Here is a 24,888-nt window from a genome sequence, read left to right on the forward strand (position 1 = left end):
TGCGTTAGTGATTGTGAACTCATTCAAGCTCCTAAAAGTAGGCTTGGATTTCTCTTGGTCTAATTCTCAGTATGGTAGCAAAAGAATTTTATGTAACTTGGATAGAGCTCTCTTCAATATGAAATGGCTTCAAATGTATGCTGATTGGGGGTATAAAGTAGGAATCGGGGTGGTTTCTGATCACTCACCTTTAATGGGAGGTTGTGCAAATATCCCTAAACCAAAAAATGTTCCTCTGAGATTTCACCTGATTTTATTCCAATGGTAAATGAGTCTTGGGCAATGCCAATTCTTGGATATCCAGCTTATGTTTTTATGATGAAACTCAAGAGACTAAAAGCAGCTCTGAAAGAATGGAATTGGAATATCTTTGGCAATGTTCAAGTTAAAATCAAAGAAGCAGAAAAGTTAGTTCAAGAAAAAATGTTAATTTCATATGACAATCCTCAAGATGAAAATGCTCTTTTTGATCTAGTTATGGCTCAGAATGATTTGAATTCTAGAGAAGTCCAGCATAGTATTATGATGAAGCAGAAGTCAAGGATTCAATGGGTAAAAGAAGGATCTGCCAATACTAATTTTTTCCATACAAGCATCAAGATTAGACAAACCCAAAATATGATCTGTGAATTGGAGGATGATGAAGGTAATGTTATTGCTGACCAAGATAGAATTGCTGATATCCTTGTTGAATTCTTTCACAAAAGATTCCAGTATCAAGAAGTCAATATTGATGAAACTTTATTAGAGGTTGTTCCTCAATTAGTTACTGAAGAAGATCAAAATAATCTTGACAAGATTCCTGATTCAAGTGAAATTAAGCAAGCAGTATGGGTAATGAATGCATATGGTGCTCCAGGACCTGATAGCTTCTCAGGTATATTTTACAAATCTTGTTGGGATATTATTCATAATGACTTTGTAGAAGCCATTCAATATTGCTGGAAGAGAAAGTACATTCTAAGAGGTCTTAACTCAAACTTTCTAATGCTATTGCCCAAAACTCAAAATGCTAAGAAGCCAGGTCAGTTCAGGCCAATTGGCCTAAGTAATTTTAGTTTCAAAGTTTTTACTAAAATTCTTGCTACTAGAATGAACAGTTTGATGGGAAAGTTAGTGTCTCCTCAGCAGGCAGCTTATATTAGGGGGAGAAATATTCATGAGCAAGTGATGTTAGCCTCAGAATTGGTCAATGAAATAAAGCATAATAGAAGAGGGGGTAATGTAGGACTTAAGCTTGATATATCACAAGCTTATGACTCTGTTAACTGGAACTTTCTATTTCAAGTGCTTCAAAGATATGGTTTTTCAGAATCTTGGTGTGCTTGGCTTCATGTCTTGTTTTCTTCTGCCTAAATTTCAGTCATGGTTAATGGGGGACCAAGGGTTTTTTTTTCTATGGAAACGGGTCTAAAGCAAGGGGATCCACTATCTCCTATATTATTTATATTGATGGAAGAAGTGTTGAGCAGAGGGTTAACTAAGTTAGTTGAAACAAGAAAGTTACAACCAATGGTAATTAGAAAAGGGGTTTATCCTACTCATCTGTTTTTCGCAGATGATGTCTTCATCTTTAGTAATGGATCAAAAAACAGTTTAGAATCTCTTCTTAGTTTGCTCAAATGTTATCAAGACAGCTCAGGTCAATTGATAAATAAGCAGAAAAGTAAGTGCTTTGTGGATGGGTGCACTCCTTTTAGAAAATCTCAAATATCAAATCTGTTGCAAATGGAGCTCACATCTTTTCCAGATAAATATTAGGTGTTGTGATGAAACCAGGGAGAGTTAAAAGTGATACTGTCTGGCCAATGGTGGAGATGATGCAAGGATATTTGGCAGCATGGAAAGGTAAACTGTTGTCTTTTCATGACAGATTGGTCCTTATTAAATCTGTATTATGTAGCATTCCTATTTATAACATGTCTGTCTACAAATGGCCTGCTTCCATTATTAAAATTTGTGAAAGAATTATAAGGAATTTTCTTTGGACTGGTGATGGTGAAGAGAGAAAGTATGATACTTTGAACTGGAACAAGGTGTGCACACCTTTTAATGAGGGGGGTCTGGGTATAAGAAGATTGAGAATCACTAATAGAGCATTTTTGATGAAAATGATGTGGAATTTGCTGAATTCAGAAGAAGACTGGGCTAAATTCTTTAAAGTCAAATACAAAGATAAAAATGGAGTTTGGAGTACTCAATGGAAACTATCTTCTATATGGCCAGGTTTGAAATGGGCATGGATGAAACTCAAAAATTACATAAGATGGTGCATTGGTGATGGTAATAAAATTTCAGTGTGGTTTGACACTTGGATTGGAAATGAGCCTTTAATTGTGATATTTAGTGACAATGTCATTGTGAAGAATAACTTAAATCTGAAGGTGAAGGATCTACTTAAAGATGGTAAATGGTGTGTTCCCACTGATCTTCAAGGTATCGTTCCTAATTCATTACCTTCTATAAGTGGTGAAAATGATACTTTTGTGTGGTGTGGTGATGTGAAAGGAATTTTCAATACTGCTGCTGATGTTGAGAAGATAAGATTCAAAGAACCTAAATTTTTATGGCCCAATCAAATATGGAAACCTTTCTTGCACCCTGGAATTCCCAGTAACATCTGGAAGATAATACAAGGAGTTTATATGGATGATCAAAAGATGGTAGATAAAGGGTATTCTCTAGCTTCTAAATGTTGTATATGTCATCAAGATCAGGACAGCATGGCACACCTCCTTTGGCTTTGCAGTTTTAGCACTCTGATATGGCAATGGTTAGTTCAAAGCTTTAATTTTCCAACTCCTACTTCATTAGATGACATTCTTCAATTTGCTGAGCATAAAAGTTCATTGGTGAAGCAAGTTTGGATTACAGCATCTTGTGCCACATTAAGAGAATTGTGGTTTCGGAAAAATAAAGTGATCCATGAAGGTATTAGTCCAAACTTAGAAAGATTTAAAAGAAGAATTCTGCAACTGGTTTTCTATGGTAGTCATAGAATGAATGGAACACAATGGAGGTCTAACTATGATTCAAATATTCTGAAATTTTTCAAGTTAGAAAATTCTAAAGTTAGTTTTAAAACCTTGAAGGAATGTCAGTGGAAAAGTCCAAGCATGGATTATATCTTGTTTTGTTGTGAAGGTGTGGAAAATAGCAATCCAGGTGCTGCAGGATATGGAATTATTGCTAGAAATCATCAAAGTCAGGTCATTGGTACAATATCTGGAGCTATTGGTTTGGCTACAGGTTTTATTGCTAAAGCTGTTGCAGTTGTTTGTGCTACTGAGTGGGCTATAAAAATGCATTGTAACAAGATCATAATTAGATCATCTGACAACACAGTAATGGAATCCTTCAGAAAAGGTATGGTTCCTTGGTATTTGAGAACAAGATGGTTAATATCAACAAGCAGACTGTCTGAAATCCAATTTGATAGCTGTCACAAAGAAATTAATTTTTCTGCTGAAAATTTAGCAAGATATGGATCTGAATTGTCTCAAGGTTTAACTATAATTCATAATGGAAGGCCAAGTTCTTTAGTTCAAGTTGAAATGCCTCATGTTACTTATTACAGAGATTGAGTATCTGACAATCTAGGAGTTTTTGAACTCCTCTGTCCTGTGTATTTTTAGTCTTACTTTTTTGTTGGACTTTTTTTCTTTTGGGCCTTGTAAGTCTGTTTTAGTTTTTTCTTTTTAGTTGGGTCTGTCCTGTAAGTTCGTGGGTCAGTCCTGTTTGTGACTTCAGTTTTTTTGCTTTAATAAAATTTGTGATTCAGCAAAAAAAAAAATATTATGCAACGTCTCAATTTCTTTGAGGATTAATACAAATTAATATATGTTTCCTTCAAAAAAAAAGTATAGAATGATTCAGTATGTCTACTGATCCAAGAGAAAAGAGTTTGAGTTTATTTATTACAATATATGATTTAGGCAAGGATTAAAACTTGTAGATCAAAGAAAATTAGGTTTTTCTCAATTAAGGATTTTTTTATATTTAGCGAAAAACTGATTTACATCTGTTTACATTTATTAGTTAATTCTTGATGATTATAAAGTACAAAAGAAGGATGAATCTAATGATCAACATAACATGAATATGTGGAGAAAAATAGAAGAAAATAACCATGATGTTACAGGGCCTACGGCCCATGGATGTGCGGTCCAACTAGATTCCTAGGGTTGTATATAAAGGAAAATATGTAATGCTTCTACTCTAACCTCCTAATAAGATTGTTTTTCTTCTTCCCCTTATCTTTTTCTGTTTCACCTATAATTTCTATTACAAAACGTTATCAGCAACGAGCTCTAACCCTGCTGCTAAGAATTTTGTTTCCGATTGATCTTATACTTCTCAATCAATAACATCAAAACCGGATACCGAGAAAAAAAGTTGGATTTGTATATCTGTTTTGTTCTCAATCGGTGGATTCTACCTCAGGGAGATTCATCATACTCGGTACTTCTGTTCTTGTTTTATTCTCTCTCAATCGTACTCATAAGATATACCTAAACCCGTTTTTACATTTTCTCCCATCCCACCTCCGTTTGTTATGTTTGTGTGATGAAATTGCACGTGATTAATCTGATTGTACTGATTTTATTGAGTGGGAGATTATATATTTTATAATATATTTGTTTGTTTGTGCAGTGATTGGTTGAATAGTTTTATCATTATTATTTTTGTTTATTATTTTATATTTGTTAGTGAGATATGATCCACTAGATGTTGTCTTCCATGCTATGAGATATAAAACCATGCTACGATTGATTGACATACTATGACTATTATATTATATATATAGTGTAATCATAAGATTTTGTTTGTTCTTTGTTTCAATTTTTTTTAGATGCGTCATCAGATCTTTGTCCTGTTTGATATTGATTGATATATATATAATCCATACTTAATAATGTTGTTTGGTGTATATAAATAATATCATATGTTTTCATTCCATTATTATTTTAAAATAATAATAATAATAGCAACAAAGACTCATTTTTTTAACATTTTTTTTAATTTTCTTTTATCAGTATATGAAAGTCTTCTGTCTGTGTGTCAATGAAATAGGTTAAATTTTATCTAGTCATGTATATGCCATATTCATATTATGTACGTATTATTTGTTTATAAATTTGGTCGATGTCTGTACTGTTAATATGAGTGATGATTTGTTTGTATTTGTATGTGGAATGTTTTAATTGATTTGTTCAAAACTGTTTTGTGTAACGCCAAATATGTTAGATTTCATTTAATCTTGTATAGTTATGATTTTGTGATGTTTATTTACTATAATTATTGTGTGTTGTTACATTTTTCTCATAAATTTTGTTCTATTAATTTTGTAACGTTTGTATTCTTATAAAAATGAATATTATAATGAAACATTTTTTTTAGCAGTTTGAACTAATTAATGAATTAATGTTAATTAATAATATACATGGTAATTAAAAAAAATTCCATAATAATATAGTTAATTAATAATATACATGTTAAATTAAAAATGAAAAATAAATAAATAAATGAATTAATTAATGGTAACTAATATATAATAACCATAATAACCTTCCACTCATACATAAGAGTAATAAAAGATTTTCATGCATTCATGCAAAGTCAAATATAGATATAAATATTTAGTTAAATACATTCATGCACATGTAAATACAATTAAAACAATAATAATTAAAATATATTCATGCAAGTCAATTTAGTTTCCACGAATACATTCATGCACATATACAATTAGAATAATAATTATAATTACATCGTATAAATATCACATTTATTTAAAAACGGTGTCATTTAATTGTTTGTTTTATTTCCTGTGAAACCAAAACATTAAATTGCACTACTACCTTTTTTAAATGGGCATGTAACTCTTCATGGGCCTTGAACACGTTATGACCTTAACGAGTTAACACTACTAACTGGATTATCGTAATTTGGTCGTTAATCGGGTTATGGTTTTCTTTTAGTAAGGTTTTTTCCAGTTGGACCCAACTCGACTCAAAAATGACATTTTGGACTCAGAAGTACTTGAGCATCATTATTGTGTATTTGAGGTGGAACTCATTTCTTTCAAAAATAAAAAGGAATTTATTCCTTCATACAACTTTATGTCTACACATGCGTCCCAATTTTTGTGGAAGAACTCACAAAAAGTGATATGAGTCAGATTTTCCCCCCCTCTTCCATTTTTTCTATTTCATCAAAACTAATGAACCAGTATATGTTAAAGTATCAACAAGAGATTCACTATATTTAGTAATCTATTCAACCTAAAGTAAATGGTTGACATTCAAAATGAGATTCTCTTGGCCTATTGAGATAAAGAAATTTATCAAATTAAGCTAAATGTAGCAAAATTAAAAATGGAAAGAACCCCGAAGTAATGAGGGTTAGACGTATTGACTCATATAAAGCATGTGAAAAGGGACATATGTATCATGAGACAAAGATTTACTTTTATCTTCGGTAGTAATAACACCAATACACAAGTATCAACCGAATATGGGATTATCTAAAATGTAACTGTAGCTCCCATCATAAGTGAAAGATTTGGAAATGCACCTGGTCATAGGTACTGGTATATACAATGTAATGTGTGTATCATAGTAACAATCAATTTTCACCTCAAATTTAATGGCAATAAGAACTTTGCCGGGCCAATTGACTATCTTATTGAGTTGAACTAGATCCAATGTGTGCACTTATGGAATGAAAACATGAGACATAAATTCTCTAAAGCACTTGATATATATTGGGTGAAACGTAATATATATTCACTCTAAAGTACTTTGAGTTGAATCCCACTTGTATTACGTAATAAGGCGACACAACTTATTAAAACTCTCAAGACCCAAATGTCTACCTGATAGTTGTTTTTCTTCCACTAATTTAAGGAATTTAAACTAGTTGTTGAACTATCTCCTTATAACGTGACTACGAGGATTGGATCATCGAGCGCAGCATTGCTCAAAAATTTGTTTTCAAGATAGAACAAAGACGTCGCAAAATCTCTATATGTACCAAGAGATAATCACACCTTGTTAAATTCTCAAGTAAACCGTGCAAATGGATATCATGTGGAACATCACAATGATGAGAATGTAATTGATTGCATCTTTCTTAGTCTCTAATATATTTGGAAGGAAATATATTTTAGAGAAACTAATGAGTTAACCTAGTGAAATGTAATTCACTATAATATTTGGATTATTGAATCCATATTGACTTCGACGATGAAATGTTAGGAACTGACTCATACAGGCTTTGGGCATAACCATAAAGCAACTTTGGTTGTGACATGATGATTGTTTTGAAAGAACTCATACAAATATCACTTTATTTGAGTGAATGAAAATGGGAAACAGATTGACGGAATGCAAAGTGACGGCATATCTCTCAATAAGTGTTTTCTAAAGTACTAGATGCACCCCCCCTCCCCCCACCCACGCTTTTAAATAAGAAAGCATATCACTCATTTTACAAAGCCTTCAGTAAAACAGGATCGAGACCATCCTAAGATGCAAATGGTAAACAATCCATATTACAAGGAAAACAATTTGATATTTAGAAAAATATCCATATAGAATGCGGACCATTAAAGTGACTTATGGCTCTTGTGGATGTTTTGACATTTTGGACTAGTTATAGTTTCCAAGAAATTTTGCGTATGGAAAACTACTAGTACTTAAAAATACATGTTAGGGCTCACCACCCATTTTAAATGCTAGCGAGTGTACATCAAAAGGATTTGATGAATATTGCATGTTTAATAGGATTAATGTAAAGCACCTTATACCCATTGGTCTCGCACAGACTACCATCAAATGTTACAGATGATGTCTAAGGAATAGGTTATGCGTACTAACCTACCTTTTATTGCTTTGGGGATCTGCAATATTACGCGCATCTTTACTTAAATAGTTTTTAGACCCCAATATTAGTCTTTTTTTGCGTACCAGTTGGTAACTGGATTTAAGCCTGACATTTGTGTTCTTACGCATTTTTGGTCGTACTATACATGTGCCATTACGATTCCACATCGTACTATGATGGGTCTTCAAAAATGTTAAGTAGTTATGTTGGAAACGAGTTCCCAACAATTATCCGCATTTTTAAAATCTTTGGCAGGAGATCTCTTACCGCTAGATTTGCGGGTTATCATTTTAATGAGACAGTCGTCCTGTCGTTAGGGGGAGATAAGAAAACGTATTCTCTAAGGGAACGACAGCAATTGTCGTGGTGTTTTCCCACTGTGTCTCATATTGATTCTTGTACTCCACAAATGTAAATGTGAATTGACAAAAGATAATCGATTTTCTGAATGTACACTGATGTCCCTAAAGTGACAAGATCACACATACCAACTGAAAATATTTCTACAAGGTTAGAAATCCTCAGTATGGGGTACACCATAAACTTAGGTGTTGCAACTACACTTCCACGAAGTGTAGTTGAGGCCGTGGCTCCATAAAGGAAGATGGAGAGACCACCAAGTTCGATCAATCCTCACCTAGAAAGGAAATAGGTGAGGATGGCACAACTTATTTTATGTCATCATAAATCATCTCATAAGATTGTCTCTGACTATGTCCATGAATCAAGCTGTAGGACGCTCCGAAGTTTTAAAGGATTCTAGAGAAAAATGAAATCCTAACGGATTATGGAATGCACATGAGTCAACGGAGGGATCATGCATGCACATTGATGATATAATCCATAAATAGTTGCTCAAGAAGTAGAGCACACTGAGATCGAACCACGCTTTATTTTGATTAATTTCAAATAAATAGCGTATTTGGCCTATGCAATACAGGTAGAACTTAGTTCTTTGACAAATATACAGGTATTTGGTGTGGTAGTGCTAACCAACCTAGTATAAAGCCTGTGGGACATACATGATTAATTTGTCACAAAGCATAATGAGAAGAAAGCAGCCTTAAAGTATAAAGACTCGCCTTGTGGCGCGAGGTTTCTCACAAAGCCCTGGAATTGTTCTCTTGTAATGAACTTTATAGTGTTCCGCTACTTAGTTAGCTTGGTAATTTCAAAAATACTTGAAATGCAGCATATGTATGTGGTTGTTACGTATCTCTGAAAGAATCAAGAGATAGAAGATATTTGCAAAAGTGCATGATGGCCTTTTGCTTCCCAAGTCGAATGACTCTAAACCACGGAGTGTGTTTTCAGTTACACTGGAACATTCACTTATTGATTTAAACAATCAGGCGGATGTGGTATACCCGTTTAAGTGACTATCTGATTGAGAAGGGATAAACAAGTAAGGTTTTTTGTGCCGTGCGTATTAAATAAGTTCCTGATTCAGAATTATAGCTATTTGTGTCGACAATATGGACATGATAAGTACTCTTAATGGAATAAGAGATCTTACAAGCTATTTAAAATCTGGATTTGAGATGAAAATCCTGGGAAATCTCGATCTTATCTATGTTCTGTACTATAAGACCGAGCTTGTGGTATATTATTCCACCAGTTTGCATATTCTATTGTCAGGCAATTTAACAAGGATATGCATCCTGCTAGCACTCCCATGATTAGTCGAGTTTCAAATGTACATAAATGACCAATTCGTCTAAAGGAAGATGACGAAGTTGTCTCCAAAGATGAACTTTCCTTATCTAAATATAATAGACGCATTATTGTACTTAGCATAATATACTCGACCAAATGTTACATCCTCAGTGAATTTGTTAGCTAGATATAGCTCAGCGCCAACGCAATGTCATTGGAATGGTATAGTGAATGTAATCATGTACTTAAAGGTAACCATTGACATAAACTTGTATTATCCCTGCAAAGACATAAAAAGGAATGCTAACGAAAGTGCAATCCAAAGGTTGATGATTATGAAAGAACAATAATCTCTTCTCCAACGAAAGTAGTCAGGGGGAGATATGGTAGACTATTTTCTAAGTCATTATTGATATTCAGTTTCGAAAAGTACATGACTAAAGGAACTGTCTGGAATAACTCTGAAAGTAATCAGGGGGAGGATCCAAGGATATGATGTCGACATATTTTACTTCGAAATTGAAGTTATGTTGTACTCTTTTTCCCTTCGATCGAGAATAGTTTTTCCCAAAGGGTTTTGTTACTCGACAAGGTTTTTAGCGAGACAACACTAAAAACATCAAGTATGTTGAACGTTGAAGACATAAAGATCGCGTGGATATTACTGAAAATATCTGAATCAAAGAAATGAAACGTGATAGTATGTTAAGCAACATAACTTCCAGAATCAACAACATGGTCTTATATACATTTCAACTCACCAAAGTAAAGTGTGATAAACTTCTTTTGACTGCATTAGACTAATGAAAATTGTCTGACAACAGGGGGGGGCATCTAATGGTGTGTTGAACTATTTTCCTTCACCGATGTTACTTTTTCCTACAGGGTTTTGTTACTCGGCAAGGTTTTAATGAAACAACAACAACAAACACCGGGAATGTAATTTCCAATCTAAGGCTATTGTCTTTCCCACGAGGATTTTCTGCCTTAGAAGTTGTGAAACAACTAGTCAACTTCAACGAAGCAAAGTGGTCATCTGCAACGGGTCACCTTTACTTGCATCTGTCTGGTTGTACTATTTTCCCTTCGTCAAGGTTTTATCCAACTGGGTTTTCCTTGTCAAGGTTTTAATGAGGCGGCATATTCAAGTCTAACTATGTTCTACGTTTACGTAATATTGTACTCTTTTTCTTTAGTTCAGGTTTTGTCCCTTTGGGTTTCCCTGACGAAGTATTAACGAGGCAATTAACTTAGACTCGTCGATCTTTGAAGATCGTATTGCATGTGATGAACTACATGTAAAATACGAGACAACATGTGAAGACTACATGTGAATAGCTGTACCAAGGTTTCGTCCCACTGGATTTTTCCTTGTCAAAGTTTTAATGAGGCAATTGATTTCGTCACAAGTCATCAAGAAGAGGACGACATTTGAAGAACTATATGTGAAGCACTATGTATAAAGTTTTGTTTTGTTATTGAACCGCACAAGGGGGAGTGTTACAGGGCCTACGACCCATGAATGTGCGGTCCAACTAGATTCCTAGGGTTGTATATAAAGGAAAATATGTAATGCTTCTACTCTAACCTCCTAATAAGATTGTTCTTCTTCTTCCCTTATCTTTCTCTGAACATGATATATTTTAGGTAATGGAAAGATAATCTTACCTTTTTTATGGTTAAAATTAAATTAAAACAAAAGAGAAAACAATTTTTCATATAAATAAACGCTCGTTAAGAAACAACCAATAAGGTTGTTTTGTTGTGCACAAAATTGCACTCTGGTAGTTTTGGATTGTTAAAGCATTAGGTATGCGTGGCAGCCTGGCAGGCGCACTTGCGATTTCACTAGTAATTAATTACGGAAGGCTTTCTTATTTATCCACGGCTTGCGTTATTTTTTTATGGATGGTTAATGGTGTTTACTAGTTATTTCCCCTCATGCACTGAATAACAAGTCTTTTCCAACAGCATCCATGGAGTCTGAAAGTCTAGATTCTCCGCCTGCATCTCCAATTGCCGACAATGGGAAAAACAATCTTCAGCCTTTCTTTGTTCTGCACAAGGCATTGCCTCGAAAAGGAAGTAGAAAAACTTCTGAAACTGGAAAGACCGGGAGCAAGTTAGCATCCCTATCTTCTCCTAAAGCTGCAGACAAATCAGAGGAAACCAAGCAAGTGGGAGAAGATGATTATGACGAGGTGCGTCTTGAGGCATTTGATTTTGTTTGGTCGAAGATTGATAGAACTATCAAAGATGTTTTGTTGAACATCAATATCAGTGTACTTGATGTGATTCACCAATGGGTTTGCGAGTCTTTCTCTTCAATCAAATCAGCTGGAACCCCTGGTGGCCTACATTCATACCCTCCACTGACAGATATCACATGCAAACAGATTTTTACTGGTCTTGTGATGACGAAAAATGTGGTGTTGGTTGATGATTTGCTGACATTTAAAGAACTCGCCATGCATTTGAAATCTCATGATTTTCACGTGGTTACTCTTTCATCAATGGACTTCACTGCCAAGAGCGGAATTGGCGGGTGTCTTAGAAGCCTGCAGAGGCAGTTGATTAAGTTTACTCCAGATACAGCCGATATAAGTATCTTAGCGTCATGGTATTCTGAACCAGAAAACAAGGGATATCCCATAGTTGTGATCATTGATGATATGGAAAGATGCAACGGGTGTGTTTTATCTGAGTTCATCTTAATTTTGAGAGAGTGGGTGATAAAGATTCCAGTCATCTTAACAATGGGAGTTGCAACAACCATCGATGCTCCTAAGAAGTTACTTACATCCAATGCACTGCAATACCTCTCGCCATGTAAGTTCACTTTAGGTTCCCCATCTGAGAGAATGGATTCAATCATGGAGGCTCTTCTTGTCAAATTTTGCACGGGGTTTGACATTGGCCATAAGGTGGCTGTTTTTCTGAGAAATTACTTTTTAAGGCAAGATGGAACAGTTACATCTTTCATTAGGGCTCTAAAGATTGCCTGCTCTAAACATTTCTTAATGGAACCTCTAAGTTTCTTATGTGAAGGCTTCTTAAGTGAAGATAGTCATAGTTTCCGGATGGAAATGTGTGAATCGCTGCCCGAAGAAATGCACAAGTGTGCTTTTGATCTTCCATCTTATAAACTTATAGATGACTTCTCATGTATGAGCACTGAAACTTTGGTTTCTGGTTTATCACCGGTGAAGAGCTTGCGGAAAGACTGGAGTGTTGGAAAACGATTAATAAAAAAATAATTTTTTAAAGTTTTAATAAAATAATTATAATTTATTGTTTTCTTTTGTGAATGAAACTTTTTAGTCCCACATTGTGGAGTTTCCAATTTTTAGTAGTTTTAAGAAACTATATAAACTTATTAGAGCAACCACAGTCATGAAACGGGCCAAATACCAAAAGCCAGACTAAAAGCCAAAAAAATTTGGTATTCTGTGTGTTCAAGCACAATGGGAGTAGACCAAAATTTGGTGAAGCGTAACTTATACCCACGCTTGATGCGGGACGGAACTTATATCCACGTTTCTTGATGAAGCGTGTTTATAATATGCGTCTGAATGAAACGGAGGTATAATGCGCGCTTGATTGAGACGTAGGTATAATTTACGCCGGACAAGGGACGGAGATGGAAAGTGCGTTTGGTGGGACGGAGATAGAAATTGCGTCTGGATGGGACGGAGATATAAAGAGCGTCTGGGTGGGACGGAGATACAAAATGCACCTGGTGAGATGTGTTTAATTAGTGGGTTTGATTAGTAATTGCTAAAATGTTATTAGGTATAATCATGTAATGCCCCACAGTTCATTGACTAAAGTGTTTAGAACAATTTGTTAAAGTGTTTAGAACAAATTGCTAAAGTGTTTAGAACAGACGCACATTAAAACAGCGTCCCAACTAGGCGCACATTAAAACAGCGCCCCAACCAGGCGAACATTAAAACAGCGTCCCATTGGGACTTATAATACAATTACGCTCGGTCTGGGGCGTATGTATTACATCCGTTTGGTCCGGCGGTGTTTATAAATACGCCTCATTCATACGCTCTTTATACATCCGTCCCAATATCATGCGTTCTTTATACATACGCCCGGTGTGAAGCGCTCACTATACTCCCGTCTGGATTCATACGCTCATAATAACCCCGTCCCACTATAACTGATTTTAGTCTGGGTCGGCGACCAGATTTGGTCCCAAACCCTAATTATCTCGACTAAATATAGTTTTAGTCCGTTCCATTACGGCTGGTTTTGAGACCAAATTTGGGTATAGTCCCCAAATTTGGTCGTGACTGTGGATGCTCTTAGTCCCACATTGTGGAGTTTCCACTTCTTAAATTTTTTTATTCCATTATATAAAGAAATTCACTACTTTTGTAAAATCGATGGGAAAGGGGTTGCTCTATATTTTAGAGGGACCCCTAAGGGAAAATATTTTATAGCGTTTCTTAAGAGTTCGCGATTTTCCTTAACGATTTTTTCGGAGTTGCCAAGCTCAAGTTGAGCATCTACTAGCATATGGGTGTTTTATCCTGGAAATATCCGTCCTGTGAGGGCTATAGCATCACTCTTGAGTGTAGCCGGGCGCTAATGTCTTAAGGGCAACGTGTTGAACACGTGACTCACTCTGTTTTTCCAAAGTTTTGCCTTGTTGCTGTTGTGGAGATATGAGAAGCTCGTTCGTTTCGTCAATCGATCAATTCCATTATAAAGGAGATAAGTATCAAAAACTTTTGCTTATTTGATTTTTTCTTTATTTTAATTATTGCACCCAACAATCTTAAGACATTATAATTTGTAATAATTGAAAATGGTTGGTTGGTTTGTGAATCATGGATGTTAATTGTGGAGTGAAAAACAAAAACAATATTTTTGGTCAGCTGTAGAGTTTCGAGATTATCTCTTAACCTAGAAGGAATTTCGATGAACCCTTTTGACACAACTTAGTAGACATCCTGATAGTTACCCACGTAAAATTTCAGATTTTTTGGAGTTGTAAAAGTATATTTTTGATATTTTACAAAACAGACAAATGTTCCTTAAAAATTCTGACGGGCAAACTTTTGTTGTTAACTAAAGTATTTTTTATGGGGTAATCATGAGTTTTTTGATATGGTGGTTCAAACGAAGTTTGTAAATCTAGATATTATCTTCAAAACTCATATTTTATCTTCCGTTTCGGAACTAAGGTTTGTGAGATGTGGTGTATTAGGTGATTGGGAAATTACCGTGTCCGTGGTCAGAGTATAAACGAAGATTTGACATGAAATTGAAAAGGAACATGGCTACCAGGCGCATGTGGATAAACACAAGTCTTCCAAAGCTGACAAAGGCGAGAACATCAAACACAACTCTAAGCTAGTCTTCATAAGAAAGGTATGTTTCGTAAAACTGAATCCGGCATTACTTTAATTAAAGGTGATTGTTATGTTTATAAAATTCCTGGCCATACGGCAGTAAAGTGTAGACAACATAAAACCTTAATAAGTAAAAAGTTAATGCTAATTTAGTTGAAACAAATTAGAACGAGTTCATTGACATGATGTCGGAAGTTATTTTAATAACCAATGTGAGAGACTGGTGGGTGGATTCTGGAGCCACTAAGTATGTTTGTTGAAACAGAGACTTGTTCACCTCTTATCAGAGGATAAGGGATGTCGAGAAACTCTATATGAGTAACTCATCTGCGACAGAGGTTGCATAAAAGGGAAAGGTCGAGCATAAGTTCATATCTGTAATATTCTCACACTGAATGAAGTTTTCATGTCAAGCATATGAAATAATATTGTATCTTGTTCTCTTGAAGATGGTAAAAGATTGAAGATCTTAATTAAATGTGGAAAACTTGTTATAACTAAGGGTATTGATTTGTTAGGCAACAGTTATAGGACTTAGGGTCTATATAAGTTTGAAGGAAAATCTGATGAAGTGAACATAGTTGATTCTTGTGCTTTCTTTTGTGTGTCTTTGAATGTTTTGCATGGTAGACTTGGAACCATAAAATTATAAGTCAATGTATAAACTTCCTAGCATAGGCTTCGTACCCAAATTTAGTTTGGATCTTGAACACAAACGTGAAATGAATATGCTATAAAATCTTTTAGCATAAATGTTCATAGTAATTCTAATCCCTTAGAATTAATTCAGTTAGGTCTAGTTGACATGAGTTCAACCCAAAACCACTATGGTAAAAGATGGTTTATAACTTCCGTAGATGATTGTACGAGGTACTATCTTGTATAATTGCTTAGGGATAATGATGATGCCTTAGAAGCCTTAAGATGTATAAACTTGAAGTTGATAACCAATTAGAAGCCTTGAACATATTAATTGTATCCTTAAGGAGATCATAATTACCATGTTGATTAGTTCAGGATTACCTGCGGTCTTGTGGGAGGAGGAAGTCCTCTTAACTAGTATATCCTGAATATAGTACCCTAACGGATCAAATGAAACTCCATATGATTTATGGAAAGGTAGATGACCTTCTTATGAATATGTCAAAGTGTGGGGGTGTTTGACTAAGATTGTCATTCCTCTTCCTAGAAGAACTAGATAGAAACCGAAAATGGTGATTGTGTCTTCATATAAGGTATGCTGAGTATACTTCTACATATAGATTTTTGGTTGTGTGTTCTGATTTTTCATACTTTTGGTGTGATTTTTCTGACTTTGTTGTGAATACTATTACATAATATAGGGATGCTGAGTTCTTTGAACATGTTTATTCTTAAACCTGTACCTCATTAGAGATGTGTTGTTGATCCCCTAGGTTTATTTTCAAATAGTCATAACTTATCTTAAAGGAAGATGAAGTTAAGGTTGAGCCTAAGAGAAGTAAAACAATTAGACTTGAGACTTCTTATGAAGCCGACTTCATAACATGCCTAGCGTAGTCTAACCCCTGGACTTGTAAGGAATCCTTGATATCTACTGAAACCCCATTCTGGTAAGAAGCTTCATTTAGTGAAATGGACTCAGTCCGTCGGAACCTGACTTGGGAGGTTTATAGTTTACTTCCAGAGAGTAAGACCATGAGATGTAAATGAGTCTTTAAGAGGAAACATTAGGTATATGGAACTGTAGAAAAATATTAGGCTAAGTTGGTAGGTAAAGGCTATAAACTAAAACAAGGTGTATATTTCCTTGATTCTTATTCACATGTGACGAGATTTACTTACGTTGAGATGCTAATTGTTATTGTTGTCATAAACAAATTAGAGATACATCAGATGGATGTTAAGACAACTTTTCTAAAATCGTGAATTAGATAAAGAAATTTACATAGACCAACCTGAGGACTTTGTAGTGAAAGGTTATGATGACAAAGTTTGTAAGTTGAACAAAATTTTATATGGTTTATAAAATAAGCACGTAAACAGTGACATGGAAAATTTGATCATGTGATAATGTGTAGTGGATTTAAGTTAATGAATCTGACAAGTATATTTACAAGTAACTTGTTAAGGATGCATGTGTGATTGTATGTTGATGATATGCTTATACTTGATACAAACATAGATGTGATTAATTCCACTAAAAACATGCGCTGAATGAGAACGTTGACTTGAAAGACTTAGGCCCTGTTGATGTAATCTTAGGGATGAGGATTAGAAAATAATCTAACATATGTAGTCTTAGTCATTCTCACTATGTTGAATTTGTGCTTAAGAGATACAATCAGTGTGATTGTAAGCCTGCTTGTACTCCGTACGATTATTCTTGTAGACTCAAGAAAAAAGGATAGGAGTATCTTAACTTGAATACTCAAGAGTTATAGGATGTCTGATGAATTTAATGAACTGTAAGTCCAGACATTGCCTATATGTGAGTAAGTTAAGTAGATATACTTGTTCCAGAGCAAGAAATTGATGCACTTAGTAGAGTATTACGGTACCTAAAATACTCTATTACCTTTTGTTTGATTTATGAAAGGTATCTTGCTGTCCTTGAGAGACTTTGTGATGCAAACTGGATAGTTGACTCAGAGGAGTCTAAGTCTACGAGTGGATATGTTTCACTCTAGCAGGAAGGTTTGTTTTGGAAGATTTCAAACAACATATATTGCTCAATTCATTATGGAATCTGAGAGTATTGAGTAGATAAAGCACGAGAGGGGGGAGTGCCTAAGATGCTTTTTAGAAGACATTCCTCTCTGGCATAGGCCTGTGCCAGCTATATCTATACAGTGTTAGCCAAGCTATAATAGCTAAAGCTAAAATAACTAATCTCAATTGGCGTTATTTCCATTGATTGGATAAAGTCCAAGGAGAATATCGCGCAACCTTTGACGAAAGGTTCATCCAAGAGATTGTTAGAAACACATCGAAGGGGATGGGGCTTAAGCTCATAAATTAAACTTGCCATGAAGGATACTCAACCTTGCTGACTGGAGATCCCAAGATCAAGGTTTCGAATGAGACAACTAATTTATGGTGGGTAAAGGTAAACACTATCAGAGAATTTTATTCTCTGTCCCTTCCCTATGGTGTAGACGTGATAGTGTGACTGCATGTGAAGGATGACTTTTAAGAAGTCTTAATGAGTTCTATAGTTTCAATTTAAGATTGAAGTGGGGTGTAGCAGTAACACTCTTTATGGAAACTCACCTATCTGAATGAGGAAGTGGGCCGCTTCCTATGAGAATATGAGCTTTGATTCTCTAGAGCATTCTGAGAAACAGGATATGTCCAGGGCCAAATTGGACAAAACGGCACGAGCTTGGCAGCAATCTTGGAGATATCACCCGTGGTTGTTATCGCGAATTACATCAAATGCTAGCAGTTCAAGACATAGTTCACTGTCTCTAGCAAGTAATTCCGGTAATATCTCACTAAGCAAAGGTTCAAGACCTCATGGACACCTCTGCCTAAAATGGTATTTCCTGCGCTTTTTATGTGATTTTCGTTTTGATGGTTTTGGTATTACTGGAACTTAGGACCTAAAGGTCACTAAGGGTTCACTAGTTCATGCTTTTTCACTTTGGTGAAAGATACCTATAGTCTCACCATGTGAGAACTAAAGATGAAAGCTCTCAATATTATTATGATTTATGCAATCCATAGTAAGACCTGGGGTCAACACACTTTTGTGTGAGGGAGAGGACGTCGAAATGACTAGTATGATTTCAACACTTGCACGATCAGTCTGTTTGGATCGTGAGGTTGGGATGTTGATTTACCAAGATTTATCTGTGTTTTCATGTTTTATTGAGTTTTCATTCATGTGGGGGATTGTTGGAAAACGATTAATAAAAAAATAATTTTTTAAAGTTTTAATAAAAAAATTATAATTTATTGTTTTCTTTTGTGAATGAAACTTTTTAGTCCCACATTGTGGAGTTTCCAATTTTTAGTAGTTTTAAGAAACTATATAAACTTATTAGTCCCACATTGTGGAGTTTCCACTTCTTAAATTTTTTTATTCCATTATATAAAGAAATTCACTACTTTTGTAAAATCGATGGGAAAGGGGTTGCTCTATATTTTAGAGGGACCCCTAAGGGAAAATATTTTATAGCGTTTCTTAAGAGTTTGCGATTTTCCTTAACGGTTTTTTCGGAGTTGCCAAGCTCAAGTTGAGCATCTACTACATATGCTAGTAGTAGGTGTAATAGGGTGTTTTATCCTGGAGATATCCGTCCTGTGAGGGCTATAACATCACTCTTGAGTGTAGCCGGGCGCTAATGTCTTAAGGGCTACGTGTTGAACACATGACTCACTCTGTTTTTCCAAAAATTTTGCCTTGTTGCTGTTGTGGAGATATGAGAAGCTCGTTCGTTTCGTCAATCGATCAATTCCATTATAAAGGAGATAAGTATCAATAACTTTTGCTTATTTGATTTTTCCTTTATTTTAATTATTGCACCCAACATGGAGTTATGTGGTTTTGTGCTTGTTTGAAGCTGGGAAGTTTCACATGATAAAACTATTTGATATTTTTTGTGAGGCGCTTGATCCAAATCGTTAGTCTGGTGTTGTTGAAGATCGGGTAAAGGATTCCTCAAGTGGTATTTTTCTGCATAGTGAAGAATGTTTTGGTCAGCGGAAAACAGGTTTCATATCTCAGGCAGTACGTAGGATAAAAGGATCTCCCGCCGGCACAATTATCTCAATTGCTTCATATTTTGAGAAAACACACTGAAAAGGGATTCCAGAGATAAATGTCAAAGTGGAAGAGTTGCTGTCAGGATTTTGATGGTGAAAGCAAGAGTAATAAACAAGACGGGATTGGTTCACCCAGGACTCCAGCATCTAACGGTGAAATCAAGAGTCCAAGAAAGGGTAAGATAGGTTCACCCAGGAAGGTAACATCCCCAGGTGAAAGCAAGAGTCCCAAAAAAGTAAGTGTTGAGGTTATTAGTCCCACATTGTTGGGCAATCTTAGATCATGCGGTTTATAATATTTTGGGCCTCTCCATTCATTGTCATTTGGTTTTGAGTTGGATGCCCGTATTCTAACATGGTATCAGAGCAGGCTATTTTCGACGAGTCTTTGACCGCGCGTTTACTCCGCGTCACCTGATTTAATTACCCACGTGTTAGACCCAACGAGGCTATACTCCGCGTCACCTGATTTAATTACCCACGTGTTAGACCCAACGAGGTTATACTCCGCGTCACCTGATTTAATTACCCACGTGTTAGACCCAACGAGGCTACACGTGAGGGGGCGTGTTGAGGTTATTAGTTCCACATTGTTGGGCAATCTTAGATCGTGCGGTTTATAATCCTTTGGGCCTCTCCACTCATTGCCAATTGGTTTTGAGTTGGATGCCCATATTCTAACAGTAAGGATATACTGCAATCAGCTTTAATCGGAGATCCAAGGAAAATGATTCAAGTTGATCTCCTCAATTCTCATACCTACCTCCATTGCTGTTGTGGTAACAAGAGCGAAGAATCTCTGTTACCATCAATGAATGATACCTCAATTATCTATCAGTTGGCTCAAGAACATGGTGATCTGATCAATCTCCATGACTGGTTTCAATCATTCAAGGCTATAATTCTTCCTCCAAGTAATACCAAAAAAGGTAAGCGAAAGTTGCAGATGTCTCCGTTATCTAAAAAGAGAAAAGTTGCAGTTGAGGTTGAGTCCATTAGTGAAGCTTCAATTCAGGCGAGGTTTTGTAAAGCAGTTACAGAGCTACAGATTACAGGGTTGCTGCTTCGGATGCCGAGTAAGAGAAGACCCGATTTTGTGCAAAGAATTGCCTTTGGATTTTAGGCAGCCAGACATCACAGGTATACAGAATTTGCAAAATGCGGAATGCAGTTCAATTTTTAGGTGGCCGGACTGTGAGAAAGTTTCCACCTGCAGCCCTCAGAAGCTGCTTTTAGTAAGTGGCTCATTTTCTTAAATTGATGGTTAAAACAAAGATTCAAATCTAAATCCCATTTACGTTTTTCTTGCAGAGAAAAGATGGTGAAAGCTATTGCAACATGTATTTGAGATCTAACCTAGGTACAACTTTATTTTATAATTATGTTTCTAATAAAGTCCTTGAACAAAGACAAGGATTACAAGGGTGCTTTTATTGTTATTCTACTCCCAAATCCCAACTTCCATAAACCCATCCTCAGTGGCACAGCCCCTAAACATTCCAGTAGTATTAAATCCATATGCCACTTCTCCATTGCTTGAAACAGCTATCATACCGGCTTTTCCCTCGTCCAACCTTTCTTTCACTACAAAATCAATAGCATCTTGAAGACCTAATCCCTTGTACTCCATGACCGCGGCAACATCCCTAGCCAAAGTCCCACGGATAATGGCCTCGCCTTCTCCAGTGCAAGAAACAGCGCAGATATTGCAAGCATAAGTTCCAGAACCAATCAAGGGAGAGTCGCCAATTCGACCTGTCATTTTGTTCATCAAACCACCTGTAGATGTTGCAGCTGCGCACCTACCTTCACTATCGACCACCACACAGCCTACTGTTTCGGGTGCGTAGATGCTGATTGGAAGACCATTCATTTGTAGACCATTGTCAATTGCTGCTCCTGCACCAGCACTACATGTCCCTAGACCCAAGGATGGGATTCTGTAATCAAACTGCTCACAGCCAAAGAAAAAACACCAGCATGAGGATGTTGGTTGGAAAAAAAAAAGTCTTCTGATTGTAATAAAGGAACTGTATCCATGAAGCAGCAGGATAGCATATGGGGTTTTATCTCTCTGACTGGCAGTCTAAATATTTTTCTTTCGTTGATAGATGACCAGTATCAATTGAATTTTGACCGGCCGACAGCTTTGAGTTGATTCAGAACACAGTAAAAATCTAACTCGGCATAACAATCTGTGTATTCTCACCAAGACTAGTGCTCTACCCGCTTCTGGTGCACCAGATACATAAAGTCCAAGAAGAGAAAGAGAAGAGCTGACATACCTCAATAGCATTTGCTTCCTTAGCCAACTTCAACATCCCTAAGTTTTCCTCAGTGACAAAGTAGTCATTGTCCACCATTTCCACACCCTAATCACCCAACATATGCAAATCAATCAGTCACGTTTAATTAGTCATGTTAGGCACAGTACCAAAAAAAAAAAAAATTACTGCCCGCCCGAGTAAAACACTCCAGCACATGCGTGTTAGTAAATACTGTACTGTGCTTCCCAAGAGTTTGGAATTTTCCAATTAGAAACCACAGCCAAGGTGTAATTCCAACCAGTTGATTTCAACTAATGGCCGTCCGACGTTAATAAAATTAAAATCAACCATCATTTTTGACCATACGAATTGGGAGGCGTAAATAGAATCGAATTTTACCTGTTGCTTGGCGAAAGCTTCAGCACCAGAGAAGGCGAGATAAGAATGGGGAGATTTGTCCATAACAAGACGAGCAAGTGATACTGGATTTTTAACAGTCGTTAATCCCGATACTGCTCCACATCTTCTCTTTGGCCCATCCATTATACTTGCTTCCATCTCCACCGTTCCGTTCTCTGTTAATGCCGATCCACGTCCTGAATTGAAAAATGGGTCACTCTCCAACTCCCTCACCTATAAAACCAAAGCCAAAATGAGAAAGTTTGCCCCTTTTCTGTATATCTTTGTAAAATGAATCCTGCATGCATTAGAAATGAAAAAAAAAAAAGAAAAAGATTAGCGGAGAAAAATCTTACGACGAGTTCGACAACATGAATGGCAGAAAGAGAAGATTGAAGAGAAGAGATTCCTAGATTAAGACAACGAGCAAGAAGCTGTTTGGCTTCATCTTGACGTTGTGCAGGAAGGTTAGGGTCGACACCAGCGCCTCCATGAACCGCTATTGCCCAACGACCCATTCTCTCTGTCTCTTCTTCTCTTTTCTCCTCTCTTTCTCTAAACTGAATTTTTGTTTTTGCCTTCTCTGATGAGCAAAACCAGAATGGTGCTTCTTAACTATTTATAGGGTCAGTTTCTTTCGGAATTGAAACACACTATAAGTTGGATTTAACTTTGATTTGAACTCCGGGACCTTGTTTCGTCTTTCTACACTGCCAGCTTGTTAATTTCTCGTTTGAGGTTTAATTACTTGCTTTTATAGGCTCGGAAATTATGTTAAGAATAAAATTTAAGCTAATGACGCTTTCACCCCTATAGCTTACCTATTGCTGAGCCTGAGAATGCATACTCTGAATATTTTTGGTTTTGATAACGTCTAAATCCCAATGTTACCGGAGATACCGGAGCCCAACTGGGAGCACCAACACCATTCAGAAGGGCAAAATTGTCAAAACGAAGTTCCACTCCTTAACCAATAACATCACGTGCAGTATTGGATCCATTAGCAAAAGGGAACCTACCATGAGCGCAGCGTCTTGGCGGGCGGAACAAACCAAGTAGGACCCACACCCTAGATTACTGGAATCCTGGGTCCTGACATGGTAATGTTTAATGACATTTTCGTGGAGCTTAGCTATAAGTCGTCATAGGACAGGACATGATTTTTTGCTTTCGAAATAACAAACTTATCGGTTGTATGTAAGGTGGTTTGATAAGATTGATGATCAGTGTAAGGCTGTAAGCCTATGAATTAAGACCAAGTCACAGACAATCAACCGTAGAAAAATGATCAAACGTTATCACCTCATGTGATTATTGTCGAATACATCGATTCCTCGTCATCTCCACCAAGGCTTTCTATATCAAATTTTGTAGCTAATCCTTGTTTTGCTGGAATACGTAAATCAGTCCACACGGATTTCATCCGGGATGGATCAGATTAGTTAACTAAGGTTCACATCCAGAATGCTAGAATCAAACCGATTAGGAAACACGCAAATCGATATACATGTAGCTCCGTCGTAATTCATCAAAATTTAAAATCATCATTTATATAAATATCTTCGTCAAGGAGAGACCAAATCAGCTTTGTCTATTTTTAGAGTTCCAAGTGATCGATTCAGCCGTGTATATCTTTCGAGTTCCAAGTGATCAGCACATGACTAGTATTTATGTCAGATACGAGAGTGTAACCCAAGTGTCCTACAACAGTCATTTCACTAAATCTTACCTTAATAAAAAAAAAGCATTGACGTATGGAGCCAAGATCACGATTCTAAAGGCCTATCAATTCGTTACATAGTGGTTTGGTGACTTGGTCTATTTAGACCATAAATCCTGGCAGACAGCGTTTGTGTACCTTTAACACACTTCGCTTCTCACATGACACGCTAAGGGATCTGACAAGATACCCATCATATATCGAATTTTGTAGAATCTACCTACTAAAGATTCTCGTTTCAGAGAATCCTGAGGGTTACAGATACCGTGGGACCCTATAACCCATAAGTTGATGCGTATGCTTGAAAGCATCCGAATTAGTCTCATCGGTTGGTGGTTTGCTAGTGGACATCAAATCGATGAGATCACGCACCAATACACCAACTTTAAGAGTTTAGAGATGCGATTGATGGCTCAGTCTACACCAAAAACTTCTCAACCACTATGCGCCTCCCAATAAACGGACGATACATATTCTGCTTTTAACATTCCAAAATCAGAAAAATTGAGTATGTTAAAGTTATTAAAATTAAAAGATTCTAACGGAGATATCGTCTACACCAAAAACTTCTCTACCATTATGCGCCTGCCAATAAACGAACGCCACATGTTCGGTTTTTAACATTTCAAAATCAGAAAAATTGAGTATATTAAAGTTGTTAAAATTAAAAGATTCTCACGGAGATATCGTCTACACCAAAAACTTCTCAACCACTATGCGTCTGCCAATAAACGGACGACACATGTTCAGTTTTTAACATTCCAAAATCAGAAAAATTGAGTATATTAAAGTTGTTAAAATTAAAAGATTCTCACGGAGATATCGTCTACACCAAAAACTT

General features: G+C 36.2%; 3 protein-coding genes across 3 annotated transcripts; 2 read left to right on the forward strand and 1 right to left on the reverse strand.

Annotated features, from left to right (window-relative positions):
* The first annotated feature begins 282 nt into the window (after positions 1-282).
* LOC113359763 lies at positions 283-1,356 on the forward strand. The gene has a single exon (XM_026603344.1). The coding sequence runs from the start codon at positions 283-285 to the stop codon at positions 1,354-1,356; it is 1,074 nt and encodes a 357-aa protein (XP_026459129.1).
* Positions 1,357-11,519: 10,163 nt separating this feature from the next.
* LOC113359764 (origin of replication complex subunit 3-like) lies at positions 11,520-19,524 on the forward strand. The gene is made up of 2 exons (XM_026603346.1): positions 11,520-12,774; positions 19,436-19,524. The coding sequence occupies exons 1-2, from the start codon at positions 11,520-11,522 to the stop codon at positions 19,522-19,524; spliced, it is 1,344 nt and encodes a 447-aa protein (XP_026459131.1).
* A 1,401-nt stretch (positions 19,525-20,925) lies between these two features.
* LOC113356885 (probable isoaspartyl peptidase/L-asparaginase 2) lies at positions 20,926-22,938 on the reverse strand. Its single transcript, XM_026600119.1, has 4 exons — positions 22,684-22,938; positions 22,328-22,561; positions 21,947-22,033; positions 20,926-21,612 (listed from the first exon to the last, which is right to left on the reverse strand). Exons 1-4 carry the CDS (start codon positions 22,843-22,845, stop codon positions 21,103-21,105), a joined length of 993 nt encoding a protein of 330 aa, XP_026455904.1. The 5' UTR covers positions 22,846-22,938; the 3' UTR covers positions 20,926-21,102.
* Between the last annotated feature and the right edge of the window lie 1,950 nt (positions 22,939-24,888).

The sequence above is a fragment of the Papaver somniferum genome, chromosome 3, assembly GCF_003573695.1.
Source record: "Papaver somniferum cultivar HN1 chromosome 3, ASM357369v1, whole genome shotgun sequence".
Classification (NCBI taxonomy): Eukaryota; Viridiplantae; Streptophyta; class Magnoliopsida; order Ranunculales; family Papaveraceae; genus Papaver; species Papaver somniferum.

Coding starts and splice junctions, on each gene's coding strand:
- LOC113359763 (XM_026603344.1), top strand. CDS start 283: ATGCCAATTCTTGGATATCCAGCTTATGTTTTTATGATGAAACTCAAG.
- LOC113359764 (XM_026603346.1), top strand. CDS start 11,520: ATGGAGTCTGAAAGTCTAGATTCTCCGCCTGCATCTCCAATTGCCGAC. Junction 12,775..19,435: donor CTTGCGGAAAGACTGGAGTG/TTGGAAAACGAT, acceptor CAACATGGAGTT/ATGTGGTTTTGTGCTTGTTT.
- LOC113356885 (XM_026600119.1), bottom strand. CDS start 22,845: ATGGGTCGTTGGGCAATAGCGGTTCATGGAGGCGCTGGTGTCGACCCT. Junction 22,034..22,327: donor AAGCTTTCGCCAAGCAACAG/GTAAAATTCGAT, acceptor TTGGGTGATTAG/GGTGTGGAAATGGTGGACAA. Junction 21,613..21,946: donor AGGAAGCAAATGCTATTGAG/GTATGTCAGCTC, acceptor GGCTGTGAGCAG/TTTGATTACAGAATCCCATC.